At 44.6% G+C, this 17,859-nt stretch overlaps 3 protein-coding genes across 5 annotated transcripts in view; 2 read left to right on the forward strand and 1 right to left on the reverse strand.

Annotated features, from left to right (window-relative positions):
* Window positions 1-7,623, forward strand: part of LOC147025723 (uncharacterized) — a 132,972-nt gene extending 125,349 nt beyond the window's left edge. The window contains exon 8 of the mRNA XM_085880423.1: window positions 6,677-7,623. Coding sequence (XP_085736549.1) covers window positions 6,677-6,833 — 157 coding nt within the window. The 3' untranslated portion in view covers window positions 6,834-7,623. The remainder of the gene's footprint in view (window positions 1-6,676) is intronic.
* The window catches only part of LOC147025725 (uncharacterized), a 115,183-nt gene that overhangs the window by 84,416 nt on the left and 12,908 nt on the right, over window positions 1-17,859 (reverse strand). For 2 of the 3 annotated variants that reach the window (XR_015057987.1, XM_085880427.1), the window contains exons 1-3: window positions 10,668-10,781; window positions 9,341-9,474; window positions 4,230-4,284 (exon numbers count right to left, since the gene is read on the reverse strand). Coding sequence is in view for 2 of the 3 variants with exons in the window: in XM_085880427.1 (XP_085736553.1) it covers window positions 4,230-4,284; window positions 9,341-9,361 (76 nt within the window). In the remaining variant the exon portion in view is untranslated. Of the gene's footprint in view, window positions 1-4,229; window positions 4,285-9,340; window positions 9,475-10,667; window positions 10,782-17,859 lie in introns of those variants that run through there. The other variant, XM_085880428.1, reaches the window with a different exon arrangement.
* LOC147025727 (phosphoinositide-3-kinase-interacting protein 1-like) lies at window positions 10,914-17,136 on the forward strand. The gene is made up of 4 exons (XM_085880426.1): window positions 10,914-11,158; window positions 15,613-15,849; window positions 15,952-16,030; window positions 16,123-17,136. Exons 1-4 carry the CDS (start codon window positions 11,080-11,082, stop codon window positions 16,319-16,321), a joined length of 594 nt encoding a protein of 197 aa, XP_085736552.1. The 5' UTR covers window positions 10,914-11,079; the 3' UTR covers window positions 16,322-17,136.

Here is a 17,859-nt window from a genome sequence, read left to right on the forward strand (position 1 = left end):
GTGTAATTTGACATTGGTAGCTTCTTCCGTTCTCGAGTTATCGTGCCTACAAACAAACAAACAAGCAGTCATAGACTGGTACTTACGAAATCGTCAACTTGACCACTGACCTTGTCTAATAAAAGCTGTCTCCAGAGAACGTAGCGACGCAAACCAGAAGTTTCTAAGATGATTCTGTACCAAACCATCAAAAATCAAATGTTTTGGATGTTTGACCTCACTGTGACCTTGACCTTTGACCAAAATCTAATCAGCGCTCGCCACCACCCTCCTGAATCACGTGGTGTAATTTGACATTGGTAGCTTCTTCCGTTCTCGAGTTATCTGTACCAAACCATCAAAAATCGAATATTTGACCTTGCTGTGACCTTGTCCTTTGACCGATTTTGACCAAAATCTAATCAGCACTAGCCATCACCCTCCTGAATCACGTGGTGTAATTTGACATTGGTAGCTTCTTCCGTTCTCGAGTTATCGTGCCTACAAACAAACAAACAAACAAACAGAAACGGAAGGCATCAATATACTTACGAACTCTTTAGATTTCGTAAGTAACAAACAGACAGGGGTGAAAACAGTAACCTTCGTCCATCTTCGATGACGGAGGTTAACAAGAAACACACATACAACACCAGATCATGTGCAAGTTATAAAAAGAGCAGAGCAGACCATAGTAGAGGAAAAAGAAAAAAAAACATACTCTGTGGCACATTCACCCACCCCCTCTTTTGAAGCCATTTCCTTCCAGTCGCTTACGCTCATGTCAGTCCGTTTTCGCTCACTTGTGCTCACTCACTTCATCAGCGATAGGCTCGTGTCACAGACTGTTTTTCCCCTTTTATTCACGTCGGGTTTAAATAGGGTTAGTCTCAACTCTGTTGGTGTTTTAAGTTGTCTTATGAGCCTAATTTAACTGAACCTTTCGTATATTTATACAAGCATCATGATTTCTTATCTCCTTTACATCGTATCCCTTGAAAAAGGTGTCGGTAGTTGAAAACGCATACTCTAACCTTTTGTGTGTCACATTCTCAACCCTAATTTTAACATCCTAACACTTAATCCTTACACTTAATCCTTAACTCTTAATCTATGTCAGTTAATCGTAATTCTTATATCCATAATGGAGCGCATCTATTCCATTACTATGAATACATCTTTAATCATCAAAAGCTCCGAATGCCTTCTTATTTATTCTTTTTGGAATACAGTTGATGGGAGTAACTGCGAATAGTATTGTTACGTTTGAGGGGGGGGGTATGCATTCAAAGGGTAATTAGGATGTTTAATTAGGTATGCCATGCTGTTCGAGTTTACCAGGATCTCGATGTAATAAGTAGCAATTCAGTGGTGATAAGTTGTCTCGTAAATGTTCATTTCTTCAAAGGGGGAAATGATAATTGTCACGTAATTAGATAGGGACACGGGATAGGGTAAGTGTGTCTGCGTAAACCCCTTTTGGTATTCTCTGGAGACTGGCCGTGACGTCACAGGACAGTGCAGCGGATGGCTCCGCCCCGTGATCACGATTGGCAGAAGGCGATGGCGGTGGGCCAATAAACGGCTCGATTGGAAGTGACGAGGACAGGAGGATAAAAAGGTTCTGTTCGGGGTCGAAAAAGAAAGAGGAAGAAGATCGGGACAAAACGATAGTGTTTTTTTGGTGTGGAGGCTGTTGCGCGGAGAGCGTCCTTGTTGTTGTGCTGATTCGATCGTGTTCTTCATCGTGTCTTGGAGCCTTGCTGAGCCTCGTGCCTCACCTTCGTTGGCTCTGGGGTTCTGCTGACTCGGAGTACGGGGTCGAACGGCGGGCGGACCTGCCTCCCTCTCCTGCTTGCAACTTGGCGCCAGAACTGGTTCCCTGGCAGCTGTGAGCGGACTTGGGCCAAGACCAGGAGGTCGACAGCACCACGGTTTCTCCTGCCCCCCCTGACGAGAGAAAGGCCAGCTCGTCCGACGCCGATCCAGGGACAGTTGCGTCCACACCACGGTCCAGCCTGACCACCAGAAATAGCTACTGTGTGTGTGTGTGTGTGTGTGTGTGTGTGTGTGTGTGTGTGTGTGTGTGTGTGTGTGTGTGTGTGTCACCTTAGAGGGTTTGAGATCTGTATATTAATTGGAATTGTCTGTGTTTTTCCCCACGCCCGATCCCACACCATCCCGTCGAATCTCCCCGGATCCCTTTTCTTGCCGAGTCTTGTTATTTCTGGTTAATACTAAAAACAAATAAACATCATCAACTCAGTGAAAAGTGACTCGTGCCACCTTCCTCGTCCCGTTTGCGGTAGAGCGATTAGAACCGCCATGTTTGGGTTATAAATAAATAAACCGCCTCCATCGTTTCGGCTCATTCTACGTTGGCGGGACTGTTCAAGTCCCGTGGACGTCACAGTATTCATCTTTCCATATACCTCCTTTCACTTACTTAAACATTCAAAATAATGGGAAAAGTTTATATAAAAACGAAAAATAAAAGACGATAAAAAAAAAGATTATACGTGCTAAATTGAGACTTGGCTTAGTTATCAAGAAAAGTATTCAACTATAATGATGTCATGAAGACTGAAGAACATTTACCTAATAAGCTCTTAGCTGATGTATTACGTAAGCCAACAATCACAAAGCTTAAAAGAAGGAAGGTTGATTACAAAGGGGCTGATTACATTTGGTCTGCTGACTTAAAATTGAGCTCAACAATTTTAAAGGATACAAATACTCTTTAACCCTTATTGATTTGAGGAGTAGATGTGTGTGGGTTGTTCGTTCCAAGACAAAAGAGGTAATACTCTTATGTTAGCCTTCATTGGGATATTTAGTTAACGTATAAGAAAACAAAAGAAGATATTGACTGATGAGGGAACAGAGTACTATAATAAAACATTTATGAATTTTCTTAAATATAACAGTATTACATTTTAGAGCACCTTTAATGAAGGAGAGGCAGTTATTATTGAGTGTTTTAATTGTACTTTGAAAGAGAGCCTACACAAAAAAAAAATCACTCAATTTGGTCATTCTCAATGGGTATCTTTAATTCAGGACATTGTGGATAATTACAATAATACCGTTCATTCCTCTACAAAAGAAAAACCAATAGAAACATTTACCAAATTAAAATATGAAAGGGCGATTAATCTGAGAAAGCCAAAGTTTAAGATTGAGGATATCGTCAGAATATATCGGTGGAAATCACACTTCGAGAAAGGTGAAACAGAGGTGGAGTAATTAACTTTTTTCAATCGTTTATGTTTTAGACACAGTTCCTTGGACTTACAAATTATATGTTTCAAAGGGAGAAGATATTTTAGGTTCATTTTATTCACAGGTATTACAAAAGGCAACGATGATAAATTTTTAAAAAGGAAATAATTGAAAATAAATAAATCAAATAATTTTTAAAAATTCACTCTGCCCACATGCCACACCAACACACCACACACCACACCCATATACCCCATCATTCCCCTCCCTCTTGTGGGCCCCCACCCTTCCCCACACACACACACACGGGAAGGGAAGGGGGAGGGAGGGTGTGAGACAGGAGTGGGGAGTGCTTTTTCCCTTTTTTTTTTTCCTCCTTTATCCATTTTTTTATAATTAAGAATTAGATAATTGTAAACAAAACAAATATAATTAATGCTAAATCAAACATGCATGATATTATACATTAAAATATTTAAGCAGATTTTTTATATAGTGTTGGATTGAGTGAGAGAGTGAGGGGTCTTGAACCATCTGAGTGTTTACCTCCTGTCAAAACAGACACAGCCATTGATATTATCATCTGTCCCGATTATCAAAAAATCTTTACTCTGACCCAGGCATCATACATTTAAATGTATTGAGAATAGAAGATAAGTGATCAATCCTCCATTATCTTATTATAATTCACCGTCTGGCTGTTTGTATCTTCCCAGGTACCGCAAAAACTGCTGAACCGATCGCAACCATTTTTTGGTGTGTAATCCTGGGACCCCATGGAGTAAAATAGGCATAAATATAATAACATGACCCCCCTTGACGGCTCTCATAGGGGGCGGGTGCTTCTACTAATATCAATCCAGTATCCTCCATCAGAATTATCTCCAGAACAAATTTAAAACACATATCATACATTTAAATGTATTGAAAAGAGAAGGTTAGTTATCTGCAGCATCCTCCATCAGCATTATCTCCAGAACAAATTTAACATAAATAAATTAGTATCAGCCAGAGAGATGAATAATTACCCGGGGTGGTTTCTTTTGGATGATTGGCACAAGAGGCGACACATCGTATTTGATGCTGGAAGAAAACAGACACACAGGTTCATGAGAAGACGCACAGGCACTGGAACACCTCTTGCATTCACCCACATTATAGGAACAACGTCTCGTTTAACCCCGGTGTGTTTTTTTAACCTTTCACATAATTCTTCAAACAACATTGAAATGTTATGCGAATTTGTTGGGTAAATAATGTGAGGCTTCCATCTCAGAGGGTGGTCGTTGAACCAATCCTTCAAATCGTTGCGAAAATTTTGACGAACAAACTGAGCTTCACTCAAGACCTCATTAAGAGTATCCCATTGCGTGTGAAGTTAATTGGCTTCACAATTCACTTCTTCTATAAGTGAGTTTGAAATGCTGCAATAACAAGCTCACATGAGCTAAGATCCTTGTCCTCTTAATGATGACGTCATAAAAATGAATATGACATCATTGTGATGTATCAGGTTTGCGATAAATTACCTGTGCTAATGCCCGGCTTGATTCCCGCAAACAAAATTCAAACAGCTTGCCTAGTTTCGGAGATAATGGTATAGGCGATTTCCATTAGCGGCGATATTATGACGTCAACTTTTTTTCTAGGAAGAATTTCCAAAATCGGAGATGGTTACTGCCTGCGCGTGGGCTTTCTGCATATACATGGCAAGTTTCACGAAGATCCGATGAAAACTCTGGGTTGTGAAACAAAAAATGTCAAAAAATAGGAATGACGTCATAAAAATTGATATGACGTCATAGTGATGTATCATATGCGGGGTAATTCATCTCTGCTAATGCCCTGTTCGATTCCCACAAACAGAATTCAAAAAGCTTGCCTAGTTTCAGAGATAATTTTTTAGGCGATTTCCATTAGCGGAGATATTTTGACGTCATAACTTTTTTTCTAGGAGGAATTTTCAAAATCGGAGATGGTTACTGTCTGCGCAGGGTGTTTTTACATATATATGCCAAGTTTCAGCAAGTTTCGATGAAAACTGTAGGCTGTGAAACAAAAAAGTCCACAAGAAGAAGATGAAGAACAACAACGTGAGTAAGACTTCGAGATCCTCCATGAGGATCTAAAAATAAAGATAAATAAATAATCATATACAAGGCATTCATTAACAGTTTAATGGTGTATGAAACTCCTGTCTGAAAGTTACCAATATTGTGAAATGAAATTATCTTCTTTATCAGAAGGTAACTGAAAGCTTGAGTAAAACAAGTTGTCACTCATCTCCCTGTATCAAGAGCACAGATCCTGTGGAACTCAAAATGCTCTCAGCTTTATATGAAATCAAAAGGTATTTTAGGGAAATGACATGCTCTGTGTCTGATGACATTTTGTATATTAATAAGTGGGGTTGAAAAACTGGAAAAAAAGAATGGAGAGAGGAAGTCTGGGAAACCCACCAAGTTTTGGCAAGACATTTCAAAAGAGACAAAAGTGAAAATTTAATTAATACGAATATGTTACTGAGAATGCTACACGCAAGAGGTTAGAGTATGTGTTTTCAACGACTGACGTCTTTTTCAAGTGTTAATATATAAATGAGATGAGAAAACATGATGCTTATATGAACAGACCAAAGGCTCAGTTAATCAATTAGACTCATAAGACAACTTAAAAAACCAACCAAGTTGAGACGAAGCCTATTTAAACCCTACGTGAGTAGTGGGAAAAAATATACTCCGAGGGACGAGCCTATCCCCGAGGAAGTGAGCGAGCAAAAATGTACCGACTCGAGTGTAAGAAAATGGCTTCAAAAGGGGGTGGGTGAATGTGTCACGGAGTATGTCCCCCCCCCCCCCCTACTGACCATCAATGATGCGATTTGACATTTACTTGCTTGAGGTTTGACAAAATAAAAACATTCCTCTATTGACCACATGCACCGGCACATGACCGGAAATGAATGGTTGCATCTGGAATAAAAAGTTGATACGTGCGAAGGCTCGGGGTCAATTGGCCTGAAGAAGTTCGCTGGGAAGTGGATGAGACGTCACCCGAGACTGCGTCTGCACTTGCTTATTACTTAATTCAAAATACAACACACCCTTCGAATGGTGACTCAGCTATAAAATGATGTTTCACAGGCAGGCTCATTCATCAATGTCTGTCGTCATTCAGATTGACATTAAACTAGGCGTTTGGTCTGCCAGTTTTAGTCGGTGGACATCAAAGATCCCACGGCATCCATTACTAAGAGTAGGTGAGCTATCACCAGCACCCTGAACAAATTCCAAATTCCTGTTGTAACTACTTTTGCGAAGGTAATGACAAACCACCCAGTATAAACAATTGCCAAGAAACTGCTTTGGCAGCACCAATGTTCTGCAACAGAGTATGATACATCAGAATCAGAATGTATACATAATGTCTAACCATGTTTTTTAATACCCCATGTCCTCGTTTGCTCCTTTTGCAGCTTTCAATTGTGTGCAGATCGATTGTTTTTGCCTCCCGGGGAAAGTCGCTGGTTCAATTGCAATCCAAAGCAACTCGGAGATGAGGTGTACATCTACAAACTGAACGACAACTATTTCCTCAGCCTATGTGAAGTCACCATTCGTGTGGAAATATAAATGAAAATGGCTCCGTATCTACATGGAAGAAATGTTGAAAAAAAATTTTTGCCTATGGTTTCTGTTCTATTAAATATACAACCTGAATGCGATTAGCCTCATTGAAAAAAACAGAAACAACTCAAGCAACTTTAACATTTCTTTACAGCCTTGCATCAGAAAATTGCTTTATGGGACGGCAACCTGGATATTGCCTTTCTGGATGGTACATCATCTGGAAATTGCTTTACTACATGGTACAACATCAGGAAATGACTTTACTGTATGGGACAACATCTGGAAATTGCTATATCACATGATACAACATTAGGATTTAGGAAACTGCTATATGATGCTGCATTCAGAATTTGCTTTCCAAGAAACACCTGCTCCCTATGCTTCTGGGAGTGGGGGTTATATTATTCTCCTTATTACTGACAATTATTATTACTATTATTTGTTGGTAATATCATAGTTATGCTATTATCATTACTGTTATTACTTTTGTTGTTGGAAGTGGTCTTGCAAAATGCCACGATAACATGGAACTCAAGCTGCTTTGGATACACCATAACATGGCGTTTCCCAAGGCGGAAAAAGGCAATAAAACATGGAAAATCATACTCACGACATTTTGTAATCGAGTCTAAAGCAGCATCGGCTTCCCTGACGGGTTTAATGAAAAGACATGTTGGACTTCACAAACACTTTGGACATCTGCATGTGAGTCTCAATGAGGATGTAAAATGAAGTGAAACATGAAAAAAGGACATTTAATAACATGTGGTTGTTGTTGCTGTTCTCATGACCATGGTTGTTGTTGTTGTTTGTGCGTTTCCTCCATGTACTATATTATAGTATATTTTTCTATTGTTTCGAAAAAGTATTACAACATATAATAATTTTTCGTGCTCCTTCGATGTCCATAACACTTTATTTTAAAGGGTTCCTGCTGCCAGACTGTTGGTGGAACCATGACACTAAAGTTCCAAGTCCTGCTTCTTCGTCTTCTGGAAAGACAGTCTTTTAAAACAAGCATTTTAATGATTAAACAGTCAATTTTTTTTCTCCAAGTAAATCGATTATTAACTTTCCAAGGGGATCATTTTTATTATTCGATGACGGCATGACCCCTTTAGAATAAAGCGTGACGGACACACACTTTTCCTTTTAGTAAGTGATGATGTCGGAGCAGAACGATTAAGTACAACGAGATGTAATCGCCCCAGATGTTAAACTTGTCATCTTGTCTGGGAGCATAATAATTTGGTACCATAATACCATAATAATAATAATAATAATAATAATAAAAGTACCATGGGAATTTTTTTGATGAAAGCAAATATGTATCATTTTTATGTCAATAACACCCCAATCTTCGATAATAATAATAATAATAATAATAAATGTCAGTGTGTCAGTCAGCCACTCGGTGTGTGAATCTCCTCCATAACTCCAAAACCATGAAACGTAGTGACCTGAAACTTTGCATGCATGGTAAGGGAACTCTAAGGGAGTGCATGAATGAAAATTGGGTGTTTGGTTAATTTAAATACCATTTTTGAAGATAATTAACAGCCTTATTAATGTATCCTTTACCAAGGCTCATTCTTGGTCACCTCGCTGTTCCTCACTGGGGTTTTAATTCGTCATTTTTTGGGGCCTTCTCAACATTGCCTCGATTTTAAACAGGCTGCAATGGTTTCTTAATGATAAAAGTTCCCCCCCCCCCCCACTTTCCTCTGTTGAAGAATTTAGTTCCACTCATCAGAGTTTGAAACATTTATTAATAATAAAACATGATCGTGGAGAAAAGAGGCATTTAAACAACACAATAGCAAGCAACATGCTTCGTCCTCTTTTCTAATGTTAAATAGATCCGAGTCTTCCTTATACTCAACAGAATAGGGAGAGGTGAGATTGGGGGAGGCATCTGATGATACTCAAGAGATAACATCCTGCAGTGGCCAGCTTTGAAGGAATAAAGGTAGGTGGGCACTCAATGCCTTCTGGCAGTGGTTATTCAGAGGGCAACTTAAACACAATAGCTGGAAAACAACTTTATGACCACATGACCACTCATGGTAGTGGAAGTATGGAGTCAGCTCCCTCGGCAATCTCTTGTGTTTGTATGTCCGTGTGTGTGTGTGTGTGTGTGTGTGTGTGTGCGTGTGTGCGTGTGTGCGTGTGTGCGTGTGCGTGCGTGCGTGCGCAGCAGAATTCATGTTTGGAAAACGGCAGTGATGTCATTGGGAACAGAAGTGATGATTGGTGGGCACAAAAACACGGTTACTAAACGCAATTATGCAAAATAACTTGATACAACAGGAAAGTACACCTGAATGATGGGCACACACACACACACACACACACACACACACACACACACACACACACACACACACACACACACACACACACACACACACACACACACACACACACACACACACACACACACACACACACACACACACACACACACACACACACACACACACACACACTTCCATTCACACTAAACTCACTGAGTGAGGGAGAAGTATCATGGGCTGAAGCAGACCCAGGCTTCCTCAACCAGGGCTAACTCGAGGCAGGAGCGCAGGCCCCAAGAGTAAGTAGGTAGCATCAAGCAGGTAGCTCGCTGGTGTATGCAGAATGCCTGGATACCAGAGACGTAGGTCAAGAGTGCACGTCACGTCCCAACATGTAGCACCAGAGAAAGAGCACAGGATCTTTGTTTGCAGTTCTCCCTTCCCCACCAAGTAGTTGGCTTGGCAAATCAGAACACCACACAGTAGGGGGAGGGGGAGGGGGAGAGGGGTCTGTCCACCCAGATCATCCTCAAATGATGGCCCACGGACGTTCTCCCCACCCTAGAAAAAGAGGACCAATCATGTCGAGAGTTTTAAATTCGACAGAATCCAGAAAAGACAGATGCGATGCTGGGGTGCTAATCCACAGGGAATAGCAGGACGCCATTGAGATATGGACAAAGGCCTTGTGGGTTGTGAATAGTTCTGATTTGTCAAGGAAGAACTTGGAATGATGGGGTGTAGGTGAGAGGATGGAGGAGAGTGGGGAGGAGGAGAAGTGGGGTGGGAGAGGGTGAGATGGGGAGGAAGGGGGATTATTTTTTGCCCATGACCCGACCCTCTGTACCCCCAGCACATGTGTTAAATTTTGTGGGGATTGGCGAAGCAGTTTTCGACTCTTGTAAGGTTCAGACATACATACGGAGAATTGTGGAATTTCAGTTTGATACACGAGCGTCTGATCGAAAAAACAATTAACAAAGAATATCCACGATACTGCAGAAAGAACAGGTCGATGTGTAAAAAAAAAAAAACAAAAAAAAAAAACATACGGTCAAGACCTTAGTGGTGAAACCAACGAGACGCAAGAGGTCGTCCGGCCCATCATACCTGCGCCACATCAACACCAGACCGATTTATATCGGTGCCAGATCCGATGTGGCACGTGCAGGGATAATAAAATAAATAATAAGTAAATATATTAATTTTCTTGATTAATAATTATATATATATATATATATATATATATATATATATATATATATATATATATATATATATATATATATATATATATATATATATGTGTGTACGGTAAAATTGACGGTGAAAACAGGATTTTGGAAAATACAACATTCCTTATCAGTGACACTTGTATCATCACGTGTTCTCCCACATGGGTCCTCATGTAGTAAACCCCCGAAGACACGTGCTTGCAGGTTTAAAGGCGGTCCTGATAAAAAATAAAAAAATAATAAAAAATAAAAAGAAGAAGAAGAGGTGGAGGAAGAAGAAACCCTTCACTATTCGTGTTAAATACCACAGGCTGCTGTAAACAATCCAAACCGCGGATACTTCTCCCCTGCCAACAACGCAGAGCGAGGGAACTAATAAAATCCCGAGGAAGTGACGAACTTGTTTTTGCCAACTCCGTTAGCCAATCAGGTTTTTACGACGAAACGTAAGCCCCGCCTTTAAGTGCTCCTAATGGCTGCGGCTGTCGTCCTTTCGCCTTTCCTCCGCTGTGATTGGTTAAACACATTAAATCCCCGCCCCTCCATCGGTCACGGCGGAAAGGGCCCTTTAAATATATATCTGTTGAATCTTACAACGCACTCGGTGTCTGTTCTCTCCGCCGTCGTCGGCTCTTCGGTGTTCTTGGTGTCGGTTAAATAAATCTTGATTTTATTTTATTTTTAAACTACATTTCTTATGCATTAGAAGTCTGAGCCATGAAGGCCTGGTCATTCGTTCTCCCCGTGCTGCTGCTCGTCGTGTCCGTGCAACAAAGCTGTGCAGCGGCCGTGCTCGGTGAGTGAACGCACTTCTGCAGGCTAACGGTGAGGAGCAGCGCTCCGTGCTTCATCCGTGCATCGACACTTGTCTTCGCACGGGGGCAAATGGCGCTCACCGGGGAAGGACGTCCAGTTCTGAGGACGACGAGACGTGTCGATGACCGATGTTGTTTACGCCGTTCCGATCCTTATAGAGATGCGTGTTCGCTCCTGTTGGTGGGGTTGGTGTTATTGAAGGAAACGAGGTGGGGGGGGGGTGGTGGTTGTTCTGGGCTCTTGAAGGACTTTTCATTTGGCCTCTGTTTTTTTTTCATTTTTTTTTTTTTGTAGGGTTGGGGGGGGGATTCAGTCCCCATCCGATTTAGTTATGATATTGTACTGATTAAGGGGGTTTTTTAATGGGGAGGGGGATTCAGTCCCCATCTTATTTGGTTATGATATTGTACTGATTAAGGGGGGTTTTTTGGGGGGGATTCAGTCCCCATCCGATTTAGTTATGATATTGTACTGATTAAGGGGTTTTTAATGGGGAGGGGATTCAGTCCCCATCTTATTTGGTTATGATATTGTACTGATTATGGGGGGTTTTTTTTGGGGGGGATTCAGTCCCCATCCGATTTAGTTATGATATTGTACTGATTAAGGGGTTTTTTTAATGGGGGGGGGGATTCGGTCCCCATCTTATTTGGTTATGATATTGTACTGATTAAGGGGGGTTTTTTTGGAGGGTTGGGGGGATTCAGTCCCCATCTGATTTGGTTATGACGTCATTGTACTGATTAAGGGGGGGGGGTTGGAGGGTTGGGGGGGGATTCAGTCCCCATCTGATTTGGTTATGATATTGTACTGATTAAGGGGATTTTTTGTAGGGTTGGGGGGGATTCAGTCCCCGTCTGATTTGGTTATGACGTCATTGTACTGATTAAGGGGGGTTTTTTTGGAGGGTTGGGGGGGGATTCAGTCCCCATCCGATTTGGTTATGACATCATTGTACTGATGAAGGTTGTTTTTTTTTTTTTTCCCCCTCAATCATACACTAGAATGTCACGTGACGGATCTCGCTTGTGTTCATAAAAGAATGGAATGTGGGAGAGCTATGGGCGAGTTCAGTTTTCACCCCTTTCCCCTCCAAACTGATACCCTCTGTACCGCTTCCTTTCCCTCCTTGTGGCATCACGAGCAAACAAAGGGCAGATGGCCAGCCAAGGCCATGTTCACGGTTCACGTTTAGGCTGTACTGGGAAAAATGGGTGAAAGGTCAGTCATGAGAGCGGATAAAGGGTCATGGAACCGATATGTATCCATATGGGGGAGAGAGGGGTGGGGGGGGGTTAGAATGGTTAATGTTCATGGACTTCACTCCCTTCTAGGGGTCTCGGTTGATGTGTTTAGGATGTTTCACATTTGCTGACATGGACCAGAAAGTGAATGAAATAACTGAACACCGATTTGATGGTCATCAGTTGTGAGATTGCTTTGTTCATGGAATATTTTATTTTATGGAGATGATTAACAACAATAACCCATGAGCTGAAACCGATCGGAGGATATTTTGTTTAATTTTATTTATTTCCTTTGTGTATTCAACTCCAAGGAAACTTACCAAGTGAGACTATCACATGACATTGCTGTGGGACGGTTCAGTGACGTCATAGACCTTGTAATTACAATCCTTTGATTCGATCCATGTTGGACCAAACTTCCTGCACTTTGCCACCGATCTGACTAACTTGATTTTTGTTTTTAACGAACGAACTCAAAACGCGATTCACCACCGCCTGAAGGGATTTCCAGCTCCGCTCGTGTGGCATGTCCACCGAGGCTTTGTAACCCTGCCATTGGCTGTCTGCCATCCCCGGGTCGCTGTTTACTTGTACGTGATTGGCTCTGCGGCCTGCAGTTTGATGCATGGTTTAACATCTTGTTCTCTGGTCCCTTTATCAAACCTTCCTTCATGCCACCGCTTGTGGCCAAAAGGCCAGGCCGTGTTGAGAGAAGGGGCCACCTCGACGGTCAATCTATCTTGGGCTGGGGGTGGGGAGGTTTGGCGGTGGGGGGAGGTTCGGGGAGGGGTTGGGGGGCGGGGGCAGGGGGAGGTTTGGGGAGGAGTTGGTGTGCGGGGGCAGGGGGAGGTTCGGGGAGGAGTTGGTGTGCGGGGGCAGGGGGAGGTTCGGGGAGGAGTTGGTGTGCGGGGGCAGGGGGAGGTTCGGGGAGGAGTTGGTGTGCGGGGGCAGGGGGAGGTTTGGGGAGGAGTTGGTGTGCGGGGGCAGGGGGAGGTTCGGGGAGGAGTTGGTGTGCGGGGGCAGGGGGAGGTTCGGGGAGGAGTTGGTGTGCGGGGGCAGGGGGAGGTTCGGCGAGGAGTTGGTGTGCGGGGGCAGGGGGGAGGTTCGGGGAGGAGTTGGTGTGCGGGGGCAGGGGGGAGGTTCGGGGAGGAGTTGGTGTGCGGGGGTGGGGGTAGGTTTGGTGGGCAGGGGGGAGGTTCGGGGAGGAGTTGGTGGGCGGGGGTGGGGGGTAGGTTTGGTGGGCGGGGGTAGGTTCGGGGAGGAGTTGGGAGGTTCGGGGAGGAGTTGGTGGGCAGGGGCGGGGGTAGGTTCGGGGAGGAGTTGGTGGGCAGGGGGGGTTCGGGGAGGAGTGGGTGGGCAGGGGCGGGGGTAGGTTCGGGAGGAGTTGGTGGGCAGGGGGGAGGTTCGGGGAGGAGTGGGTGGGCAGGGGTGGGGCGGAGGTTTGGCGAGGAGTTGGTGTGCAGGGGTAGGGCGGAGGTTCGGGGAGGAGTTGGTGGGCGGGGGTGGGGGGTAGGTTTGGTGGGCAGGGGGGAGGTTCGGGGAGGAGTTGGTGGGCGGGGGTGGGGGTAGGTTCGGGGAGGAGTTGGTGGGCGGGGGTAGGTTTGGGGAGGAGTTGGTGGGCAGGGGGGAGGTTCGGGGAGGAGTTGGTGGGTGGGGGTAGGTTTGGGGAGGAGTTGGTGGGCAGGGGGGGGAGGTTCGGGGAGGAGTGGGTGGGCAGGGGCGGGGCGGAGGTTCGGCGAGGTGTTGGTGGGCGGGGACGGAGGTTCAGCGAGGAGTTGGTGGGGGGAGGTTCGGCGAGGGGTTGGTTCGGGGAGGAGTTGGTGTGCGGGGGCAGGGGGAGGTTCGGGGAGGAGTTGGTGGGCGGGGGTAGGTTCGGGGAGGAGTTGGTGGGCAGGGGGGGGAGGTTCGGGGAGGAGTGGGTGGGCAGGGGCGGGGCGGAGGTCCGGCGAGGTGTTGGTGGGCGGGGACGGAGGTTCAGCGAGGAGTTGGTGGGCGGAGGTTCGGCGAGGGGTTGGTTCGGGGAGGAGTTGGTGGGCGGGGGTAGGTTCGGGGAGGAGTTGGTGGGCGGGGGTAGGTTCGGGGAGGAGTTGGTGGGCGGGGGTAGGTTCGGGGAGGAGTTGGTGGGCGGGGGTAGGTTCGGGAGGAGTTGGTGGGCGGGGGTAGGTTCGGGAGGAGTTGGTGGGCAGGGGTAGGTTCGGGGAGGAGTGGGTGGGCAGGGGCGGGGGTAGGTTCGGGGAGGAGTTGGTGGGCGGGGGGGGGGAGGTTCGGACAGGGGCGGGGCGGAGGTTCGGCGAGGAGTTGGTGGGCGGGGGTGGGGCGGAGGTTCGGCGAGGAGTTGGTGGGCACGTTACCATTTCTTGAGGTACTGGCAGAATAGGTTGGAGGTACGTGCACTCGCCTCTGAAATGTCTCGCCTGCGTGCTGATCTCGTCCTGGTGTTTCATTGGCAATCGGAGGCATCAATGAGTGTGCTGCATTGTCTCAATCTGCATTGGTTGCTTAATGTTGGATCCCACGATGTCCTTCACGAAGTGCAGGCGAATTATCGTCTGCACCTGAGCAAATTTGAATTCCTCACCGAACCGATGGGCACTGCATCAGTGGTGGCACCAAGCTCCCAGCAATGAGGCACACCCCCAGCCCCACGCTGCATACCAAAGGATAATATGCTCATGGAGTAGTTTGTACAATAGGTGACTTCATTGTACTTTTCCATGAATTGCAAACATATATTTGCAGATTATGAACAAATGAGCATAGTCCATGAGTTTATGGATTTCGAATCCCAGATTCGTGACCCAAGTGCTCTGATGGGAACACCAAATTGTAGATTTGATTTTTCTTCGGTTTCACAGGCCCTCCACTTGGATCCATTTGACGTTTTGTATGTCAGTTTGTATTCCACAAGGTGACATTGTGTGGTGATGATCTCACAGAGGATTGTTGTGGAGCAAAACTGTCAACATGCCGAAGTGTTTGTTTCCAAGTGTTATAAAATGATGGGTTTCTTTGTTTGTCATCTTCATCTGCACCTGTTGTTCGACTATTTTACCCCAACACTGAGTCTGTACGAACTTGTTTGTCTTTGAGTTTTTTATTTTTTTTTTAATGGATTGGGTTTTATTTTTATTTTTATTTTTGTAATGGTTTTCATCTTTCCACATTACTTTTGCTGCACACCTTGCAGAGCATGAGCCTGATTTGAAAGGCACAACATCGCAATCAACGATTAACTCTCCGTCCATTAACTTGACTCGTGGGACTACCATGCAGCCTCGGCCTGAACCCGATGTACGAGGTCTCACTGTTTTGTCTTCAGAAAAACTGCCTTCATCAGGCCCAAGTTCCACGAGCCAAACGTGGCGGCTAATCCCATTGCCTTCGCATCTCGGCAAACGTCGACAGAAGGACTTGGGTGTCCTGGGTAAGCTGACTGTGTGCAAACTCTACTAGCAGAGCTCCTATTGTCCAATGTTGATCTCACTGCAGGAAATCGGTGTTTTTTGAACAGTTGTTTCTTGTGCAGGTCAGGTGATTGGCTTTGCTATGATGGGAATTATCATTTCTGCTGGTGTTGGAATCTCCTTGGTCTACTTGCATAAAAAGTGAGTTTTAGGTGGTTGTGGTGGTGGTGGTGGTGGTAGTCAGGTGTACACAAGGCTTGAGCTGTGAATTTTTTTTAAATTGTTTTTGTCAGATGGAAACGACTCCAAAAAGGGCAACATTTGAAGAAGCAGGAGCGTGAGCTGAAGCGCTTGCAAGGTGTGGGGACCTACGAAAATTCTGCCTGCGATGATACTCGAGGACCCGGAACGTCACCCGGTCAGGTTGCTGACCCAAAGTTGCAATTTCCAGAGGGTGAAATCCCCTTGGTATCCCATGATGCCTGCTGCTAGGATTGTTGGAGTTGGAACCGTCTTCGTTCCAAGCACACCAATGCTTTCTCGGGCGCAGCTGCGTGGTCCATAGTGCACATCGCTTTGCATGCCTGGGATCCCTGAATACCTGCTTTTTTGTTCTTGAGGGTCTTGTGTAAAGGTTTTGACCCTTATTGGTAATAACCTGGACTTCATCTGCGAATAACCATGCAGTTTCACCATTCGGCCCTTGCTGATACCTTTTTTTTTATTTTCGTGACTGCATTTCATCATCCAAAGATTTTTGTAAAATTTGTCTTGTTTTTGTACCTTTTTTTTTTTTTTTTAAAGAAAAATTACTTTGAAGGATGTTCCCACAGGTTTTGGGAAAGAAGCCGTAGCACTTCGTTCGCACACCACACACACACACACACACACGCGTGCACACTTATCCATCTCTTCTCATGCCAGTGTTAGTGACTTGACATGTTAATTGTTGTATATAGTTTTGTTTGTTTTTTAAAAAAAAAAATAACTTGTTCTGTTGACCTTTTTGGGGCTTCCAGTAAGTTGGGAATTGGATTTATTGAGAACTGTTATTATTGCTGGAGCAAGATGTGTTCATTTGTTTTTCTTGGCTTGTACAAGTCTGCCTCGATTTGAGTGCACCTTGTGCTACTGTGTACTGCCAGCACTTAGACTCTTGACAAGTTTCATAACCCTCTCCCTTCCCCCTACCCCCCCTCATTTTTTTTCTGGAGTTTTTTTTATTTTTCGTTTTTCTCCAGAACTTTAGAATGTTGCTTGCACACAATGTGTGTCTTCCATTTGTGTATTAAACTGTTTTGGTTTTTCTTGTTTGGTCTTTCATGGGGAGGAGGAGGAGGGTGGGTTAGACGTCTCGATTACATGGGTAAAGGTGATGGAACTTAACGTGCTGGGGCGAATGGCCTTTCTTCACCTCATTCAAACCTTTCTCTTCATAGCCCATATCCTTACCTTGTGTCGTCTCCTTATTTTACACACCTACAGGCTGGGGGATGGGAGTGGTGGGGCATTTGGGACAAATTTTCTTTGGCCTGTGATGAGCAACCCCAGCTCAGTAAACCACTTGCATCGTGATGTGTCCAGGCAACTATGATGGGCAAATGAGTCCATTTCCGTGTTTGAGGTCATCTCGAATCGTCGGACAACTACTTACTCGGTATCGTCCCATGGCGATTGGAACCTTTGTATATTATTCCCCCTTCTGGCTATGGAATATAAATAATTAAACAAACCCATGATGACCCTGGCACAGTGAAAATAATAAAGGTTGTTGAGCAGACCTGAGCCAGAGGCTGCAGGATAATATACTTCTTGCTCAGGCCCTGCTCCAAAATAAGTTCACAAAGATAAAAATTTGATTCCTACCCTGATGTGTGGTTTCCCGTGCTTACTGTGTAAGGGGGAATTCTACTAATCTGTTTGCGCACGGGTTTAATAACCCTACATCAGCTGGGTGTAACCGAGATAACTCGTGTGTGGCAGATAAAGCTGGCGAGCCACAATAATGTTCATGACAATGAAGCAAAACT

Source organism: Eptatretus burgeri, chromosome 5 (assembly GCF_056783735.1).
Source record: "Eptatretus burgeri isolate ZD-2024b chromosome 5, Ebu_testis_v1, whole genome shotgun sequence".
Lineage (NCBI taxonomy): Eukaryota > Metazoa > Chordata > Myxini > Myxiniformes > Myxinidae > Eptatretus > Eptatretus burgeri.